The sequence below is a fragment of the Pimephales promelas genome, chromosome 12 (genome assembly GCF_988280905.1).
Source record: "Pimephales promelas chromosome 12, fPimPro1.hap1.1, whole genome shotgun sequence".
In the NCBI taxonomy this organism is placed as follows: domain Eukaryota; kingdom Metazoa; phylum Chordata; class Actinopteri; order Cypriniformes; family Leuciscidae; genus Pimephales; species Pimephales promelas.
Window position 1 is genome coordinate 4,318,157 of NC_142780.1, and position 19,452 is coordinate 4,337,608.

General features: G+C 36.6%; 1 protein-coding gene across 1 annotated transcript in view; it reads left to right on the plus strand.

Annotated features, from left to right (window-relative positions):
* The window catches only part of ibtk (inhibitor of Bruton agammaglobulinemia tyrosine kinase), a 48,654-nt gene that overhangs the window by 27,500 nt on the left and 1,702 nt on the right, over positions 1-19,452 (plus strand). The window contains exons 19-27 of the mRNA XM_039651250.2: positions 1,178-1,238; positions 1,305-1,429; positions 1,514-1,650; positions 4,690-4,829; positions 5,706-5,821; positions 5,903-5,989; positions 7,157-7,306; positions 8,783-8,977; positions 16,838-16,964. Coding sequence (XP_039507184.2) covers positions 1,178-1,238; positions 1,305-1,429; positions 1,514-1,650; positions 4,690-4,829; positions 5,706-5,821; positions 5,903-5,989; positions 7,157-7,306; positions 8,783-8,977; positions 16,838-16,964 — 1,138 coding nt within the window. The remainder of the gene's footprint in view (positions 1-1,177; positions 1,239-1,304; positions 1,430-1,513; positions 1,651-4,689; positions 4,830-5,705; positions 5,822-5,902; positions 5,990-7,156; positions 7,307-8,782; positions 8,978-16,837; positions 16,965-19,452) is intronic.

Below are 19,452 nucleotides of genomic sequence, written 5' to 3' on the forward strand. Positions count from 1 at the left end.
AAACGAACAGTATTTATATCGTTTTTACCTCTTGTAACCACAGCCACGTCCAAGTGATTTGAGGCCTTCGGTCTGTGCAAGCACTGGAAAGCATCGGAAATGATCTCTTGCACAGTTCAAAAATCAACGTTGTCTGTTGATGTATATTGAAATCATCTTGCATTGCAATTTTCTGTATATCTAAATATGTTTAGATCTTCACAGTGAAGGGTAACGATGTGCCCGCGCCCTCAGAGTACTTGGATGTGGTTGTGGTTACAAGAGGTAAAAACGATATAAATACTGTTCGTTTTCTCACACAAACCGCTCGTTTCGTGTCTTAGGCCATCAATGTGTACTTACATTTACGAGTCATTAAATCATGTTTAATTTGGACTTCTCTGTGCATGCTCTTTGAGGTGGTGACCATAGACCTCCATTATATGACTGACAGACAAGAACGGTTTGACCTAAAAATATCAAAATTAAAAATACTTTGAAACAAAGACACCTACATCTTGGATGCCCCTGAGGTAAGCTAAAACATACCAAAAATTAATTTCAAAGTGAACTATTCCTTTAAACCAATTTCCTCAAACATGATAGCTTGCAAGTATGTTCTAGTTCACTCTTTGCATTATCTTTAAGCAATAAGGTACAAGAGGTCAAAATATAATACCGTCATATCGCCCAGCACTACTATTCAAATGTTTTGGGTCAGTACGATTTTTTTTTTTTTCATGTTTTTGAAGAAGTCTCTCATGCTCACCTGACTGCATTTATTTGATCAAATATTTTGAAATATTATAACAACTTAAAATAATCGTTTTCTATTTGAATATATTTTAAAGTGTAATTTATTTCTGCAATGCAAAGCATTATTACTCCCTTGTTCAGTGTCACATGATCCTTCAGAAATCATTCTAATATGATGATGATTTGCTGCCCGACTAATATTTCTGTTATAAATATGACTATTATCAATGTTGAAAACAGTTCCATGATGCATTTAATTTTTCATGATTCTTTGTTAAATAAAGCGTTTAAAAAAAACAGCATTTATTTGGAATATAAATCTTTTATTACATTATAAATGTCTTTTATCTTGCTTAATGATAGAATTAATTGATTTAACATAAAATCACACTGACCCCAAACTTTTGAACAGTACTGTAGTGAATGTTCATGTGTCTGTCAGGTCGCTGGATATCCTGAGCGACGACGTCCTCCGGGATCTAACGTCTGCCTACAGGAGGATGGTAAGTTTGAAATCATCGTTCTCATCGTTTTCATTAAAGCCTCCTGACAGCGATCTCCTCCTTCAGATCCCAGCCATGCAGAGACGGCTCATCACACCGTACGCCGACGCTCCTGATCTCAGCGCCTACGAGGACGGAGACTGGGACTCTGCTGTGGACTGTAAGAGCGGCTCTGACGCGGATCACTCCAGGTGTGACGTCTGCCCTGCTGAGACACTGTGATCTGGATATGAAGGACTGTCCATCTGTAAGAGTTCTCACTGTGTTTAACTTAGTGATATCCTGCTGAAGAAGGTCAAGATGAGGGCTAAGAGGAAACCTCGGCGCCGCTCTGACAGCTTTGGCGGATACAACCTGTCCGATGTCATTCAGAGCTCCCCTACTGACGTCACCCACAGCCCGCAAACTACAGGTCGGCTTGCTCACCGATTAAAGACACTTATTAGTCAAGTCTGCTTCATTTATATAGCGCTTTTAACAATATAGATTGTTTCAAAGCAGCTTTACAGTGATGATAGGAAATTAAAGTAACAGATCGTTTTGGCTGTACAGCAGCTCTAGAATAAAGTTTTGATTGATTAACTTCCGTTGCAAAGATCATTAGTTATTAACTTGTAACACGCTCTAACAGAAAACCCTTAAAGGAGGAGTTCACTTTTAAAAAAAACTTTTGCTGATAATTTACTCACCCCCATGTCATCCAAGATGTCCATGTCTTTCTTTCTTCAGTCGAAAAGAAATTAAGGTTTTTGATGAAAACATTCCTGGATTTTCTCCATGTAATGGATTTCAATGGGAACCAAACGGTTCAAGGTCCAAATGAGAGTTTCAGTGCAGCTTCAAAGGGCTTTAAACGACTCCAGACGATGAATAAGGGTCTTATCTAGCGAAACAAACTTTTTTTTTTTCTTTAACCCTTATGCTGCATTAGGGACATTTTTGGTCTTTTGCAGTTTAATTTCTTTGACCATTTTGGCTGTTTCAATGCAAATGGTATGAAATTTGGCAAAATTGTGACTTTTTCGATACATGTAAAAAATGTGATCCCATTTTGCAAAATATGTATAACACACACTGTGTAGATCAAATAGTAACACTCAGCACCATAAAGACCAAAAATGGCCCATTGAAACCCATTAAAACGTTGTTTAAATCTGAGGCTGTCAGTAATACATGAAACATGATTTTTGCACAAACATCCTTTCATTTTGAAGCAAAAGCATTATATTTGCATTATATAGTGTATTCCACCAGATGACGTCACTACATATTTATTCCCTATGGGTGGAAATGCACCTTATTTTAGGCAATAGGCAATGTTTAATAGGTGGCCATTTTTGGTCTCTAACGCGCTAAGTGGGATTTTTTGCAAAGTGGGACTGTGATAATCCAAATCTAAAGTTTTCTCTTTGCATTTAGTTTATTGAAAATAATTGAATTTTTGTGTTTTTTCCTCTTATACAAATCGATGGTTTCGCAAACAAAACTGGTAATTAAAGGGTTAAAATCCTGAAATTGAATACATTTTTGGTAGTTATGATGAGGACTGATGCTGGTTAAAAGATTTAACTTGGTAAAAGTGGAAAATAATAATAATATATAATATTTTAGGCAATGTTTAATATGTGGCCATTTTTGGTCCTTAATGCACTCAACGGTGTTAAAAATCTAATGCAGCACAAGGGTTAAATGACCGATCAAGTTTTATAAGCACAAATGCTCACCTTGCTCTGTTCTGTGATGAGCTCTCCTGTTCAAACTCGTTCATCAAAATGAACCAATCTTTTTTCGAGTCATGACTCGAAGGATCCTAGATAAGATCGCCTTTGAAGCTGCACTGAAACTGTCTTTTGGACCTTAAACCGTTTGGTTCCCATTGAAGTCCATTATATGAAGGAAATCCTGGAATGTTTTCATCAAAAACCTTAATTTCCTTTCTACTGAAGAAAGAAAGACATGGACATCTTGGATGACATGGGGGTGAGTAAATTATCAGCAAAAGTTTTTTTTTTTTTTAAAGTGAACTACTCCATTTAGGCCTATAACGCCTGCTAAAAAAGGCCTTTTTATGCTTAAGTACTTTTCTGTAAACCCCTTCCCAAAACATAATGGTTTCCAGAAATGTTTGTCAAAATTTGTCAAAGCCTACTAAAATCTTAATTTCTCAGGCTCTATAGCAGATAAAAACGTGATAAAAACATCAGAATGACGCAGGCGCATTTGCCGGGCTTAATGGTGACCACACACAGATGCGCTATCCGCTCTTAAAGCTAAACGCACACAGATGTGTGATCTGGATTTAATGGGTTAATGCACTCTGATCTGCTCGTAGGGGTGTAACAATATATCATGTCACAATATTTCGCGAAACAAATATGCAACAATACGTATCGTGGATAGTGACAATATGTGTATTGTGTGTAGTTCACCCAAAATGAAAATTACTGTGAAAATTAAAAAAAAAAATTACGTTTACAGAGTTTTAGTGTCAACTATAATATGGAATGTTGAATATAATATATAATAATGCAATGGGAGAATATTTGTACTCCTGATAATGTCAAATCTCTTGTGTTACCAGTAAAAAGTGACTACATTATTTTAAATATACATTTTTTGAATTGTAATCAACAGTGCATTTTTGGTTAACCTTTTTCTTTGTCTTGGTATCTCAATATGGATCAAATCGTGACATGAGGGGTATCATTACACCCCTACTAATTATATACTTGGGAATAGATTTTTTACTAGATTTCATACTTATACTTGGGAATTATTCAGATCCCTCTTTGGGCTCTTTTGAGCTGGGTCCAAAATACCCTCTTAACAGATAAATACCACTCACTCTGTCTTCCGAAAACAAATATTGATCATCTAAACGAGTGCTTCTCAACCAGGGCCCTCAGCAAACCTCTATATGATTCACAGGATTAATTACAATCATTTAAAATAAAGGAATAGTTCACTAAACATTTAAATTCTGTCATCATTTACTCACCCTCAACTTGTTTCAAACCTGTATGAATTTCTTTCTTCTGCCGAACACAAAAGATATTTTTGAGGAATGTCAGTAACCAGACAGTTGATGGACTGCATTGACTTCCATTGTTGGAAACTGTTTGTTGATCATCTTTTCTGTTCAGCAGAAGAATATTGGGTTGAATTGTTTAGAATCACAAAAATAATAGTCAGTTTAGCATTTCAACATATCTCTGGCTTTATCATAATTACAGCAGAACATACAGAGGAAATGTTATAGTTTACATCCGGGGGCCTCTGAATATAATGTTGAACCATCGAGGTCTTTAAGACAAAAAGGTTGAGAACCTCTGATCTAAATGGCTCTGCACACTGAAGATCATGTGATCACAAAGCATATGTAAATGATTCAGTCATTTTCCTGAATGCTCTTAGTTTGGACTGGATCTGGTTGACTGTTGTGTTTCCCCAGGTCTGTGTGTTTCGGTGAAGGCCAGTTCAGTGGAGTCTCTGCAGGAGCTCATCACGTCTGACTCGGAGGGCAGTTACATGGAGGTGGGAAGCCCTCGAGACCTGCCGTCCCCTGTCTTCCAGGACAGGCCAGATGCACAGGTACTCACAATGCACAATGCTCCATAGTATACACACATTTCATTCTTTAATATGAAAAAAACTAAATGTTGTTTTCAGTTTCACTAATATCATTAATATTATTTATTGGGTAACATTTAACCCAAAATGATTTCCAAAAATTGTGATTATTTTTGGTGTAATATACTGTAATATTTATAAATAGTTTAGTGGAATATAATAATTAGGACTAAATAATTTAATGGAATATATACTGTACTTTATACACTTATATATAGTTTAAGTATTTAGTTTTTTTGTTTGTTTCATTAGTAAAATTGAAAGATTTCTACATTCTATTTCGGATCATATCAGCTTTTTTTGTTATTTATATTCACTATAGTTAAAAATGTCAAGGTTGGAAGTCTGATATGCTCACTTGGCTGCATTTATTTGATCAAAAATACAGGAGAGTTGAGAGGAATATTGTGAAATATTATTACAATTTAAAATAACTGTTTTCTATGTGAATATATTGTACAATTTTATATATTCCTGTGATCAAAGCTGAATTTTCAGCATCATTAATCCAGTCTTCAGTGTCACATGATCCTTCAGAAATCACTTTAATATGATGATTTGCTGCTCAAGAAACTTTTCTGTTGAAAATGTTGAAAACTGTTTTCAGGTTGTTGTTTTTTTTTTTTTTTAGGATTCTTTGATGCACAGAAACTCTCTAACGTTGCTGTCAGACATATTTTGTAATAAAATAGCTGTGAAAGTACCAAAATTAAAGTAATTTTTCTCGGAACATTTTCCCTCCCACGAGAGCTCTCGTATATCATTAGACTGAATAAATGATGGCAGAACTTTCGTCGTTGTGTGAACTCTTCATTTAAGAAAAATTGTCTTTTGTAGGAGGAGAGACGTGGACCAGTGGGACTAAAGACACCTCCTGCCAACCCTGTTTTGAAAAATGGCCCCATTCCCACTAATTCTTCCACCCCTGAACCCATCCCGACAGCCAAAGCAAGGTGATTTAAATCTGTCACCGCAGGCAGTTGATCTTCTTCATTGGTGTCACTGTAATTCTGAATGCATGTTCGCCTCTCCAGACCAGCTCCTGTCCTGGACCTCAGGGCCATCATGGAGATGGAGGCCAACTCGCTGAACCTGGGTGCTACAGCCAAAGGTCCCAGCTCGTAAGTCACGTTAGTTCACAGAACACAGTTAAAGGGATAATTCCCTTAAGAATGAAAACTCTGACATCATTCACTCACCCTTAAGTTATTTCAAACCTGTTTGAATTTATTTCTTCTGCTGAACACAAAAGAAGACAGTTGATGATCCTATTGACTTCCATAGTAGGAGTCAATGGGGACCATCAACTATTTGGTTACCGACATTCTTCAAAATATATGCTTTTGTGTTCAGCAGAAGAAAGATATTCATAAATATCTGGAACAACTTGAGGGCGAGTAAATGATGACAGATTTTCGTTTTTAAGTGAACTATTGCTTTAAACTGTTAAGTGTCACCCCCTTTTTTAATATACATGACAATTCACATTTCAAACTTAAATGGTTGTAATTCAAGAATACTTTGGAATATAGACGATTGGTCTCGTTTTGGTTCTCGTTCTCGTCGAAGTGAAATAAATTAAGAAAGTGAAACAGAAAAACGTTATAGAAGTTTGAGTTTATGAAAATGTACAATATAAAACACTTAATTATTCATAGTTTATATTCTCAAAACCTGGCAGACTCTAAAACTGCAAAAAAAAAAAAAAAGTTGTGTTTTAAATTTTAGGTTTATATCTCAAAAAATGAGCTTTCAGTGAGATTTTGTTTGGGTGCAGTACCAAACTTTTTCACTAGGGTACAACCAGACTCCATTACTGCCTATATAAGGGCGCCTCCATTTCCATATGTGTTTTGAGTGATATGAACCATTATTTTCATACAATTTATGAAGTAGAGTTCCTATTTAGTAATATGAGAAGATAACAAGCATGTGTGTTATAGCTTGCTGCCACCTCACAAATGGTGAATCTATAATTTTTTTTCTTTATTTAAAAAAAAAAATTCAGACCTTTTTTTTTCTAAAATAATTGAATGGATGCTATCTTTTGAACACTTGGCAAGAAAACAAACTGAGGCTCCTCTGTAATATATTTTAAAAATCAATCACCAAATATGGAAACTAGAGATTGTACGCTTTCAAATGATATATAGTTTGTCAAGATTAGTTTAGGTTTAGTATAAGATATTACTGTTTTAATACAGCCTGTGAAACTTAACAGGTTAAGTGTCTATACTCTATTTTTTTATCTACTTCTGCTCTACTTAATTAATTTTTTTAAATACCAGATCGAGCAGCAGTAAAGCCGCGGTCACTCCCAGTAAGATGTCCCAGAAGCAGAGGAAGATGATGGCTCTGGCCTCCAGAGAGGGAAGCACGGAGATCATGTCTGCGAAATCACCACCGTCTGTTACTCCAGTGAAACCTGTGAAGACCTGGTGAGAGCCTGATCACTTTCTGCTTTCCTGATTCCATTACGTCTGAGGAATGGGTATACGGTCTCTTTGGGATTTCTAAATTTGGCTTGGCTTTCCTATCGAAATGCTCTCTACAGTCCTCATACATAATATGCCAAGTGAAGTCACCTTTATTTGTACAGCACTTTATACAATACAGATTGTTTCATAGCAGCCTCACAATAATAAACAGGAAAATAACAGATTCAGTGATGCAGGCTTCATCAAATATGAGACAAATTCAAATCATGCTGTAAAGACAATGTTTGAACGTTCCCAGAACGTTCCCTGCAGGTTATTTTTTAGATTTTATTTGTATAACCATGTAAATTAACTAAATGCTCGGACACCGGTCTCTCTCGCGCAGTCGCAGCTTGCGACGGTCTCTTTGCTTTAGTCCAGTCTGGCACCTCATAAACACACACACACACACACCAGAGAAAAAACTTTGCAGGTCCTATGGCGGAGAGAGAGTCTACTCGGATGGAAACCGCTTCAGTGAGCTCAATTAGGATATAGTAAAACGCCGCATGTTATTGTCAGAAACAGTAACTCGTTTGATTACTCGTTACTGAGAAAAATAACTCCGTTAGTAACGCCATTTATTTATAACTCCATTATTTCCATGTCATCCAAACCCTGGTGCGCATCAAACAAGCGGACCGAGACGCTGAAAAGATGGGTCTCGGACCTATCGAACTCTGGTGCGTTTCGACTAAAATGACACATGAACATGCGACTCTATAAAGGACAGAATGCTCAAGTACCTGTTTTTTCTCGTCATAGTCACGATGTTGCACGTCAGAGTTCGGTTCAGGCATCAGAATCGCGTCTCCTCACAGCAGATCTCGGTTTGTGTTCCTGACGCTGTTTTGACTTTTATAAGCTCTTCACGAGTTCTTAGCCGGTCAATCATATGTAGCCATGCACACACAGTGAGTGCATTCATCCCAGAACACAGTATTGTTCGTTGTGTAATATATGTAATCAAAGCCGACCAGGTTGTGAATGTATCCCTATGCCTTTAGGTTCGGTGATAAAATGCGGACCAAGACTACATTTTTTTTTATTTTTTTTTTGATCTGGACCAAGCGAACCGAACGAACACTGTTTGTAAACTAATAAATCTGATACTAATACATTTTAACATTTAACATGTTGTATAAATAGCATATTTATACCCAGATCAGTGATGCCTAATGCATTATATAGTGCATACACTATTGCTAACAATTTTATCTCATTGATCCATCAATTTTAAAAATAAAAGGTGGCAACATAAATGCACAATGTGTCGCCCTGTATAGGGAGAATTAGTCGAAAGGCCCTATCCTAAGCCTAAGGATGATTTTGGCAGAGCCCTTAAGTTTGTGTCATGTGGAAACGGTGATTGTCTAATGATGTTTGTCGTACCATTGTTTTCAGTTCCTCACTCACTTTGCGTCCTTGTGTTGTCAGGTCGACAGCAGTTCAGTCCCCGCCCTCTTCCCGTTCTTTCCGGGATCTTTTAGTGGAGGAGGAACAGCGTGGAAAACCCTCTGCAGTTTCCCCAGTGAAGGCCAGGAGTCCAGTGGCCACTGCAGGACCCCCGATGTGTGCCAAAAGAGTGACCTTTAAATGTGCCGAGAGCAGCGAGCCGGATAAACCCGCGAGGTGAGTGTGCACAATATCCAGTCACTACATGATGGATGCATATGCCACACTAAAGTGGAAACTGGTTCACAAAGGCAGAAGTCCAATGATGCTTTCACACTGGTGGTTTGGTTTGAAAAGGGGCACGGTTCGCGTGAACAATTGAGTTCAGATCAACTAGAACTGTGGCGTGACTCGGGTGCGCTCTTGTTTAGAAAGTAAAGAAACCTGTGCATGCTTTTTAGCTGATGACGTCTGCCAGCAAACGCAAGTGTCGTTTCACACAGCTGGGGATAAAAGTATGAAAATAATAAATAAACACAATAGAGCTGCACAATTAATCGTTATAAGATTGCGTTCTTATTCTGAAATGACATCGATTCGCCCGTGTCTGTTAAACCTTTGACAAAATCACATCGAAACATTCAGAGCATATGTCATGTGTCGGTATTAGGCCGGATTCACATATAGCGCCTAAAAACGCGTAGAAAACGCTGGGCGCGCCGCATTCTCCATTTTGCAAAGCGCCAGGGCGGTTGCGCTTCAGTTGGTTCGGTAACACTTTATAATAACTACACGCTAATAATCATTAGTTAAGCATGAGTAAACCATTACTTCATCATTCATAAAGCATTAATAGACATTAATAAGCAGTTCATAAATACAGCTATAAATGCTTTCTTCTTGATTTAAAAGCATATCTATAATTTGTTTAATAATTGTATTTTCATCCTTTATTAATGATCAATTTATCATTTCTAAATGAAGAATTGCATTTTTTATAAACCAGTTATTTAAGAGTTTTCAGTGGGTCATACGATTACTTAGAGCGAGTATGTAAATGATTAATAAACTATTTAAATGTACCTTCATACAGCTTATTATTCAGACATATAGTGATGGTTACTTAATGTGTTAATAAATGCTTTATTAACATGTATTAATGCTGTAATTAAGGGTTAATTTGGGTAGTTATAAAGCATTTAGTAGTGGTCAGTTAACTATTTTTGTGACCTAATCTAAAGTGAGGACTAGTCATGCCTTGTAAAGCATTTTTAAAGGCTGTTAAATATTTCTATGTTCTGTATCACTGCGTTGTGTTTGTTACATTTTACTGTTTAGAAGATTGACGAGTCTTTAAATCGCCTTTATAAATGCTTTACAAGGCATGAATAGTCCTCACTTTAGATTAGCTCACAAAAATAGTTAACTGACCACTACTAAATGCTTTATAACTACCTGTATTTACTACATTTACTTACACTTTCTAAGTGGTCTTATAAATGACTGACAACTCTTAAACAACTGGTTTGCAAATAATGTTATACTTCATTTAGAAATTATTAATTTATCATTAACAAAGTATGAAAATACAATCATTAAACGCATTATAGATATGCTTATAAATCAAGAAAAAAGCATGTATAGCTATATTTATAAACTGCATATTAATGTCTATTAATGTTTTATAAATGATTAATTAACTGTTTACTCATGCTTAACTAATGATTAATAGCGTGCAGTTATTATAACGTGTTACCGTTGGTTCTTGTCACATGACCTATTTTGTGCGTATGGTGCGCTTGCGGTATTCTGAAAAGTTGAGATGTTTTTATCTTGACGCGGCACGGGCGCGCATGGAAAAAACGAGCGCGTCGCACCGCTTCCATTATGAGCGCGCATACCGTGCGCCTACATTTGAAATAACGAACTTGAGCGCGCAAAAGACGCGATATGTGAACCGGCCCTTAAACAGTCTTTTTTGAAAATTGGTAACACCGAGATAAAGATAAAGACTGAGCGGCTGTAGATGTTTTCAGTGTGAATGCCGCGAAAAACAAACACAACACATATAAATAAAGTGGGAAAGAGCTTTGCGATCGACTGTACAACTAGATTTGACAAAAAAAATCGGAGGTATATTTTTACAGACTGCTATAGAAAGAGGAGCAAATGGACCGCTGCAATTCACAGTCAGCGAAAGGTGGATCTGCAGTTATCATTTTGTGTCAATATGCTGAATTTTAGCTATAAAACCATACCCATTAGAGCCCGACCGATAAAGGATTTTGAAGGCCGATACCGATACAAATATTTTTGTTTTTTAAAATCCGATATTCCGATATATCGGCCGATATTTTATTTATTTAAACTGGACATGATAGTCACAAATTTTGTCATGTTTATTTGAGTTAAGAGAACTGATTGGGGTGATCTTTTAATTGTTATTCAAACAATGTATGTATCGTGACCAACTCAACGAGTGTTGCCAACAGGGACGGTGTAGAGTGCCCTCTGGTGGACAAACTATACATTTCCAACACTCATAACATGGTTCAAGCGTGTTTCATCCGTTTTAATTTTATTGTTGAAATATTCATTTATGGGCCATTATAACTGCCGATACCGATAGTTTGGAAAATGCCTAATATCGGCCGATAAATATCGGTCTGCCGATCTATCGGTCTGGCTCTAATACCCATATGTTTTGAATTGATATATTAACAACTCATCAATTAAATATTTATCATTGCATATTCTGCATTATTGGATGTTTTTTTTAATAAACACTGACCAAAAAAAAACTAAAGTTTTAGGGCTGGATGATATATAGGCTATAAAACACTGATATAAGTGATCACCCGGATTTAGACCTACATATATTGTATTTATATAAAGCGTTCCCAGGAAAATTTGCTTTATGTTTAGGTCTATATTTATTTTATTTCCCCAGTGTTGAAATCAGGCAAACATAAATGTCAGGCAACACGATTCCTGGCTGCATGTCGATATCCATGGATCACTGGATCTTTAGTAAGCTGTAACACTATATTGAGTCCAACATTTAGTTTAAATTGATAAAATTGTTCGGTTTAGTCGCATTTTCGCAGTTTCCCCTATTAAATCCAGCAGATCTTTTGCCACTCAGTCAGGCTGAGGGGGGTTGTTCCGGCGGGAAAGTGATGTCAATGCATTCCCTCTATTTTGTTTGGGAAATAAAAACAGATTTTTACGGTTTAGAGATTAAAATTCAGAGACTAACTAACATTAACAAATACATCAACTAATTTCTCATGTGCTTTAAAGGAGAACCCCGGCACAAAATGAACCTTTGGTCTAATAACACATTGGCACCTAGTGAACCGATTAAATATTTATCATTGCATATTCTGCATTATTGGATGTTTTTTTTAATAAACACTGACCAAAAAAACTGTATAGTTTGTCTCTGAGATTTGTTTTCATGATAATCGAATGTAAAGTGTTTTATCTCTAAAAACTGTTTAGCGTATAACGCTAGTATATAGGGCATAGAGTAATTAAAAATAAAAATCGCTGGTTAATACCACTAACAAGGCTCAAAATAGCCCCACACTAACACAGTAACATAATGAGGCTCCACACATGCAAACCGAAGCATTGAGAACTTTGTAAGTGTACAGACCGTTTAATAAGAAGATACTTTATAAAGACAGTCCACTTCGTGTATACAGGCAGGAGCCATCTTTGGAAAACAGTCTCGACCAGCCAAACCATGCCCTATATACTAGCCTAGCTTTATACGCTAAACAGTTTTTAGAGATAAAACTCTTTACATTCGATTATCATGAAAGCAAATCTCAGAGAACGGTCGACTAGGTACCAAAGTGTTATTAGACCAAAGGTTCATTTTGCGCCAGAGGTCTCCTTTAATGAAGAGTGTTGCGATCTTGATTGAATGATGTATGGTTGCACATGAGGTTATTGAAGTGGCATTTACCCACCCCTAAACGTGACCGTAAACTAAATAAACTGTTATTGATCGCTTTACCTTCCAGCTAGGTACACAAGATTATTCCACACCAGACTCCTTAAACCATTTCTTAATGATCATTGGATTTTAGCACAGGGATATTGATCATCTGTTGCTCAGCTAACGCCACAATTCTCCAAGCACAAAAATAGAAACACTCAAATATCTTTTTGTTGTTGTGACTGTAAAAAAATATCCGTTAAATTTACGGGAAAACTCCAGCAGCTGTGGTTACCAGAGTTTTCCTGTTAAAAGTACGGCAGCAACATTTTAGGTTTTACAGACTTTGACCGTATTAAATTTTACAGCAATAAACGGTATGTCATTATTTGATATAATGTTAATTTACTGACATTTTCAAGTATTAATATCTGTTTTGTTCAATTGCAATACACCGACAGCCATCAATCACAGCAGTAATGAGACTCAAATGATCAATCAAAGCTCATCATTATCAGCTCTTCCACAAGAAAGTTCATACTACTATATAGAAGCTGCACAGTGTCATTCACACAAACATTAAACACCATCATGGTAACATGTTGAAATTTAAAAAATGAAATAAGAATTAATTTAACAACGTTAAATGTAACATAAAACCCTAATGAACATAACTGATAAGAAAAAAACTATGAAAATTATGAATAAACAGTTAAATTGCATTAAATGTGAAGTGTCGCGCAGGGAATTGTGGGAAAGTCAATTTACATTTTTTCACTGTAAATTATACAATGACTTCTTCTTTTTCACTTCCAAAAACTGTAAATTTACCAGTATTTTACCGTAAAATTACATTAAATGTACCATTATATATATTACAGTTATTTACCGTATATAGTAAGGAAACTTTCTGTTAACCAATTAACAGTTTTTCACTGTAGCATTTTTGCAGTCTTTTACTGTTAAAATCACGATCATTTTTTACAGTGATGTGTTCTCGGATTGCTTTCTCTGTGAAGCACACATGCAGTGCTTCCTTATGATATGGCCAAAATAAGATGTCTTTTGCTTGAAACAGGCACTCTCCAGTTTCACATCACACCTTGTGTGTGAGATTAGGTGTTATTCTGATTCTTGTTCACTTGTTTGTTCCATTAGATGGCGCTGTAATGCTTCTTTATAACGAGGCCTGTGAGTGATCGGTCATGTGACTGATGCTGTAGTCAGTGGGGACTGAAGCCACATCTTACAGTACATCTATTGGTGTGATGTTCTTGGGTTACTAAGATTTTTTCCCGCATGATTTCAACCGATGGAGAATGCGTTCGAATATTCATTTGGAAATTATTGAAATGGAAACTAGAGTGACCGTATCTTGGCTCCGGTTGCTTTTTCGCGGTGGCGTCTGGTCAGTACACTGTGTTTATTATGCAAACCCCGTGTCATCTGAAGTTCAGATGATTCAGACTGTTATTTAAACCCTCCTAATGCATAAAAAAACCCCGGTATATTTGCATTCCTGGGTCAGCTTGGACCCGGTGGACCGAAAGCTTATTAAAGTCACAGCTTAATGTTTTCAAAACCATATTTTATCTAATCAGTAACTTATCATTAATGAGTGAATGCACATAGGTTTTAAAGTTGTGCGTGTTACCATGTTTTTTTTTTTTCTCAATTTACCCCCTTTTGTTAATAAAAGAAATTGAGAAATTCTTTTTCATTAACATTTTTTCAAGAATTACAGAAAACATGCAAAAAAAATCCATTTATTAGAAATTGTATTATATTATGTTGTTTTATGTTATATTGTATTATATTATGAATATATCGTTAGATGGCATTTATAAGAGCATGTAATATTAGAATTACTAGTATTAGCTCCATAGACTTCAACGAATTTAATTAATGAATTTAATTAAATTAGTTGAATTATAAGAAACTTTCAATTAGAATTTTTTAAGAAACTTATAACTCTATAAGTCTAAATTTATGAAACCAACATATTCTAACACCATTACAACATCAAATTACTCTGAAATGTATTCTCCAAACAAATATTCATTTTACTTGGATAAACTTTTATTATGTCAACATTAATACATTATTTCATTTATTTTTTTTAGAATTATTGTGTATGATGTGCGTGTCAGTGTAGGAAAAAAACGCTAAATGTCATTTTAGACAAATCTAATGTAATAATTTTTTTTTTTTTTTAAAACATAATTTCTTGTGTAAAGTCACAATTCACTTTTGAGTCAAAACGGACCTGAAAGCAAAAGTTAGTTTAAATCGTTATATCTCTTAAGTTTGTTTTTGTTTTGTTTTTTTTTTGTGGGGGGAAAAAAAAGAAAGGAAAAGAAAAAATTGCATTTTGACGGTTTTAACACACTTAAAAAAAATCTTTGTACTAAAAACTATGGATTTTTAAAAACATTCCTCTTCCGGGTCCAATTGGACCCGAATACATCAGGACGTCCGTCTGTTTGTCTATATGTGATGTGCGAGAGGTCTGGTGTTTTCTGGGACACTCTCGTGTGGTCCTCCGTCATGTGTCAGCACTGATCTGACCTGAGCCTGCAGATGTGTGAGTGTGGTGCGGCGTCTCGGTGACATCAGCTGCCCGCTGGGTCTGTGTTTACGAGCGCTCCAGCAGAGCTCTGAATATTTATCAGCAGCCCGTCTGTGATTGTAATCTATATTGATAAGGGCAAACTTTGTCACAAACACACTCATCCCTGGGGCTGGACGTCACCTGTGTTTACGAGCGCGATGAGAAGGCCGGACAGGAGTCGCTGCTCTCGGGTGGAAACGGGTTGTTTTACCTTTGTTGGTTTTGTGTTGTGTACAGTGTTGGTGAGTTACTAGTGCTGTCAAATAAATGAATCACATTTAACATAAAAGTTAGTCAAGTCAAACATTGTTCTGTAGGCATTGTGGAAGAATGTAAATGAATAGAGTATAGAACAATTCTACATAAAACAGTAGTGGACTGGATTTAAAGGGATAGTTCACTTTGAAATGAATTTTTGATATGTTTTAGCTTACCTCAAGGGCATCCAAGATGTAGATGTCTTCGTTTTAAAGTATTTTCAATTTTGATATTTTTATTTTTACAAACCGTTCTTGTCTGTCAGTCATATAATGGAGGTCTATGGTCACCACCTCAAAGAGCATGCACAGAGAAGTCCAAATTAAACATGTTTTAATGACTCGTAAATGTAAGTACACATTGATGACCTAAGACACGAAACGAGCGGTTTGTGTGTGAAAACGAACAGTATTTATATCGTTTTTACCTCTTGTAACCACAGCCACGTCCAAGTGATCTGAGGGCGTGGGCGCTTCGGTCTGCTCAAGCGTCGTAAGTGATCTCTCGCGTGTGTACGTCACTCATTGTTTACACAGAGATTTCCGAAGTGTAGTGAATTCGCAAGACGATTACGATATATCAACAGACAATATTGAATTTATTTCACAACCATATTTAGATCACTTCCAGCACTTGCGCAGACCGAACCGCCCGCGCCCTCAGATCACTTGGACGTGGCTGTGGTTACAATAAGTAAAAACGATATAAATACTGTTCGTTTTCTCACACAAACCGCTCGTTTCGTGTCTTAGGCCATTAATGTGTACTTACATTTACGAGTCATTAAATCATGTTTAATCTGGACTTCTCTGTGCATGCTCTTTGAGGTGGTGACCATAGACCTCCATTATATGACTGACAGACAAGAACGGTTTGACCTAAAAATATCAAAATTTAAACTACTGCAGAAACAAAGACACCTACATCTTGGATGTTTCATATCTATCCTTCTTTTGTTCAACTAGTTGAATTCATGGAGTAAATAAGGCTGTCAAAACGATTAATCGGGATTAAACGCATACATCAAATGTTTAAATAGCCTAATATGTGTGTGTATATAAAGTGTGTGTGCGCAATATAAGTGTGAGAGCCGTTGTCATAACGATCCTGTTTTCTGGCGTTTGTGCCTCAGCTTTTCCAGACACTGTTTGCAGATTCATTGAGAAACGGTGCAAAAAGAAGCAGGTTAAACACCAATTGAAGCATTCGAAGCAACTTCAGAGGAAGTGACTCTGCATTGAACCTTGTTCTCTCTTGTGTTTTTTCTTCTTCCCATCAGCCCTTGGGTGCTGAGAGCAGCTGGAAGCCCTCCGTCCACCTCTACATTTGCCTCCATCGTGGAGGAGGAGAGAAAACAGGAGGCGGCCCTGATCCGCAGCCGCGAGAAGCCGCTAGCACTCATACAGGTAACGGGATTCTGCTTTATGTGCATGTGACTTAAAGGAGTAGTTCACTTTTAAAAAAACTTTTGCTGATAATTTACTCACCCCCATGTCATCCAAGATGTCCATGTCTTTCTTTCTTCAGTCGAAAAGAAATGAAGGTTTTTGATGAAAACATTCCAGGATTTTCTCCATATAATGGACTTCAATGGGAACCAAACGGTTCAAGGTCCAAATGAGAGTTTCAGTGCAGCTTCAAAGGGCTTTAAACGACACCAGGCGATGAATAAGGGTCTTATCAAGGACTCTTCGAGTCATGACTTGAAAAAAGATTTGTTCATTTTGATGAACGAGTTCGAACAGGAGAGTCACAAATGCGCATCACAGAACAGAGCAAGGCGACCATTTGAGCTTATAAAACTTTAACTTTTTAATTTAGTTTTTAAATGAGCGATCGTTTCGCTTGATAAGACCCTTATTCATCGTCTGTTGTCGTTTAAAGCCCTTTGAACAGTTTGCAGTTTGCACTGAAACTGTCTTGGACCTTGAACCGTTTGGTTTCCATTGAAGTCCATTATATGGAGAAAATCCTGGAATGTTTTCATCAAAAACCTTATTTTCTTTTCGACTGAAGAAAGAAAGACATGGACATCTTGGATGACATGGGGGTGAGTAAACTATCAGCAAAAGTGAACTACTCCATTAGTTAGTTCAGGTTGTCAAATGGTAAAACTGCAAGGAAACAGCGTGATATAAATGGTTCAAAAACCAAGCTTTTCTACTCATGAATGATAATGATTAAGATATGTACACTCATGTACTATAAAGGAAATATTTTACAATTAGCTTTACACCGCTTGATCTTGTTTATTTAAATCTCAATTTTGGATTAAATTGTTCTAAAATTGTAAAACTATGAAAAAGACACCGTTGAGTGACTGCAAAGACTACAGTGTTGCAAAAATATATCTATTTCAAGTAAATGCCTTTGAAGTCCTGAGAAAAATGTACTTGTTTTCTACATAAATATGAAGCAGCACAACTGATTTCGACGTTTATAATAATAACAAATGTTTGTTGAGCATCAAATTGTCAAATTAGAGTGAATTAGAGTGATGTCTCATTTATAAAGCGTGCGTACGCACAAAACGGGGCTGGAAACGTACGTACGCCAGTTTCCACACAAAGGTTGTGATGTATAAAAAACAAACTTGACGGGAGAATGTGCGCACCTTTAAGCAAACTTTGAGCCGTGCGTACGCACATTCTGGAGACAACGGGAACTGGCGACACCGATGGTGAGCTGGAGTTAAATGTGTCACTTTTAGACCGAATATCTAAAGAAAATTAAAGACTATAGTCTACAGAAAGATAATAGAGTACAAATATAATTTGCCTATCACTTGAAGCCAATATCCATCCCTTCTTAAATATCCGAGCCAACGAGCACGTTGGGCCGTTTAGTGAAACTGACGCTCATATAGCCTATAATCTAACGGCAGATGAAGTAAAACCGTAAATCTTCATGAGTCCTAATAAATACAGTGCATGTTCTCAAATAAATTATTTAAACTATGTTTTACTTCTGATATAAACATTTAGATTAAATATGCCATTCTCATGAATGGAGTTAAACTACATGAAATCCAGTGTTGTAGTACTCGAGACTCGGACTCGTCTCGGACTCGGTCTCGAGACCATATTTTAATGGTCTTGGTCTTGTCATGGACTCGTGTCCATTTGGACTCGGAATCGACTCGTACTCGAACATTTGTTTTTTTAGGACTCGGAATTATTCCCGAGTCCACTCGAGTTCAATTAAAAATATTTTTCATGATTATTAACACTTTCCCCGCCAAACACGGAATTTTCCGTGTTTAATGAAAAAACGCATCTGCGCCAAACACGGAATTTTCCGGGTATCCGTGTTTTAGGTGGTATACGGTAAGGAAGACCTGCGCGCATGTCCTGAATGATTGCGCAACTCTTTGTTTAGAGAAACAGATCGCAATCGTCTCAAACAGTGGAGTAGTGAGAATGCATCAGACAGACAATGCAGAGGTATATGGCTGAAGTACTGGAGGTTAATGGACTCGGAGTCCGATCACTCTTTATTTGATAATTCTGAATCTGATCGGGACGAAGTAGTCAGTGAGAGAGATGCACATGTTCATGCTAGCCATGGACGTGCCGCAGATAGATCGTATAATATTATGACACTATAATATGTATGTGTGTGTGCAGGCATTTATGTGTGGCTGTCTAAATATGAAGGTGTAATTGTCAAATTATTTCTCTGTGCACATTTACCACATTGTAATATGTATTTGTGTGTGTGTGTGTGTGTGTGTCTAGGCCTGTTTATTGTAATTCCAATTATTCATTATTCACAGGTAACGTTAGAACACAGAGAGGCAGAGGCAGAAGTTTTATTGCAAAAGTTACATTTCCCTTACATCCTGGGAAATTTGATATATTTTACATTTATTTTATGTTTTTAATTTATTTTGGA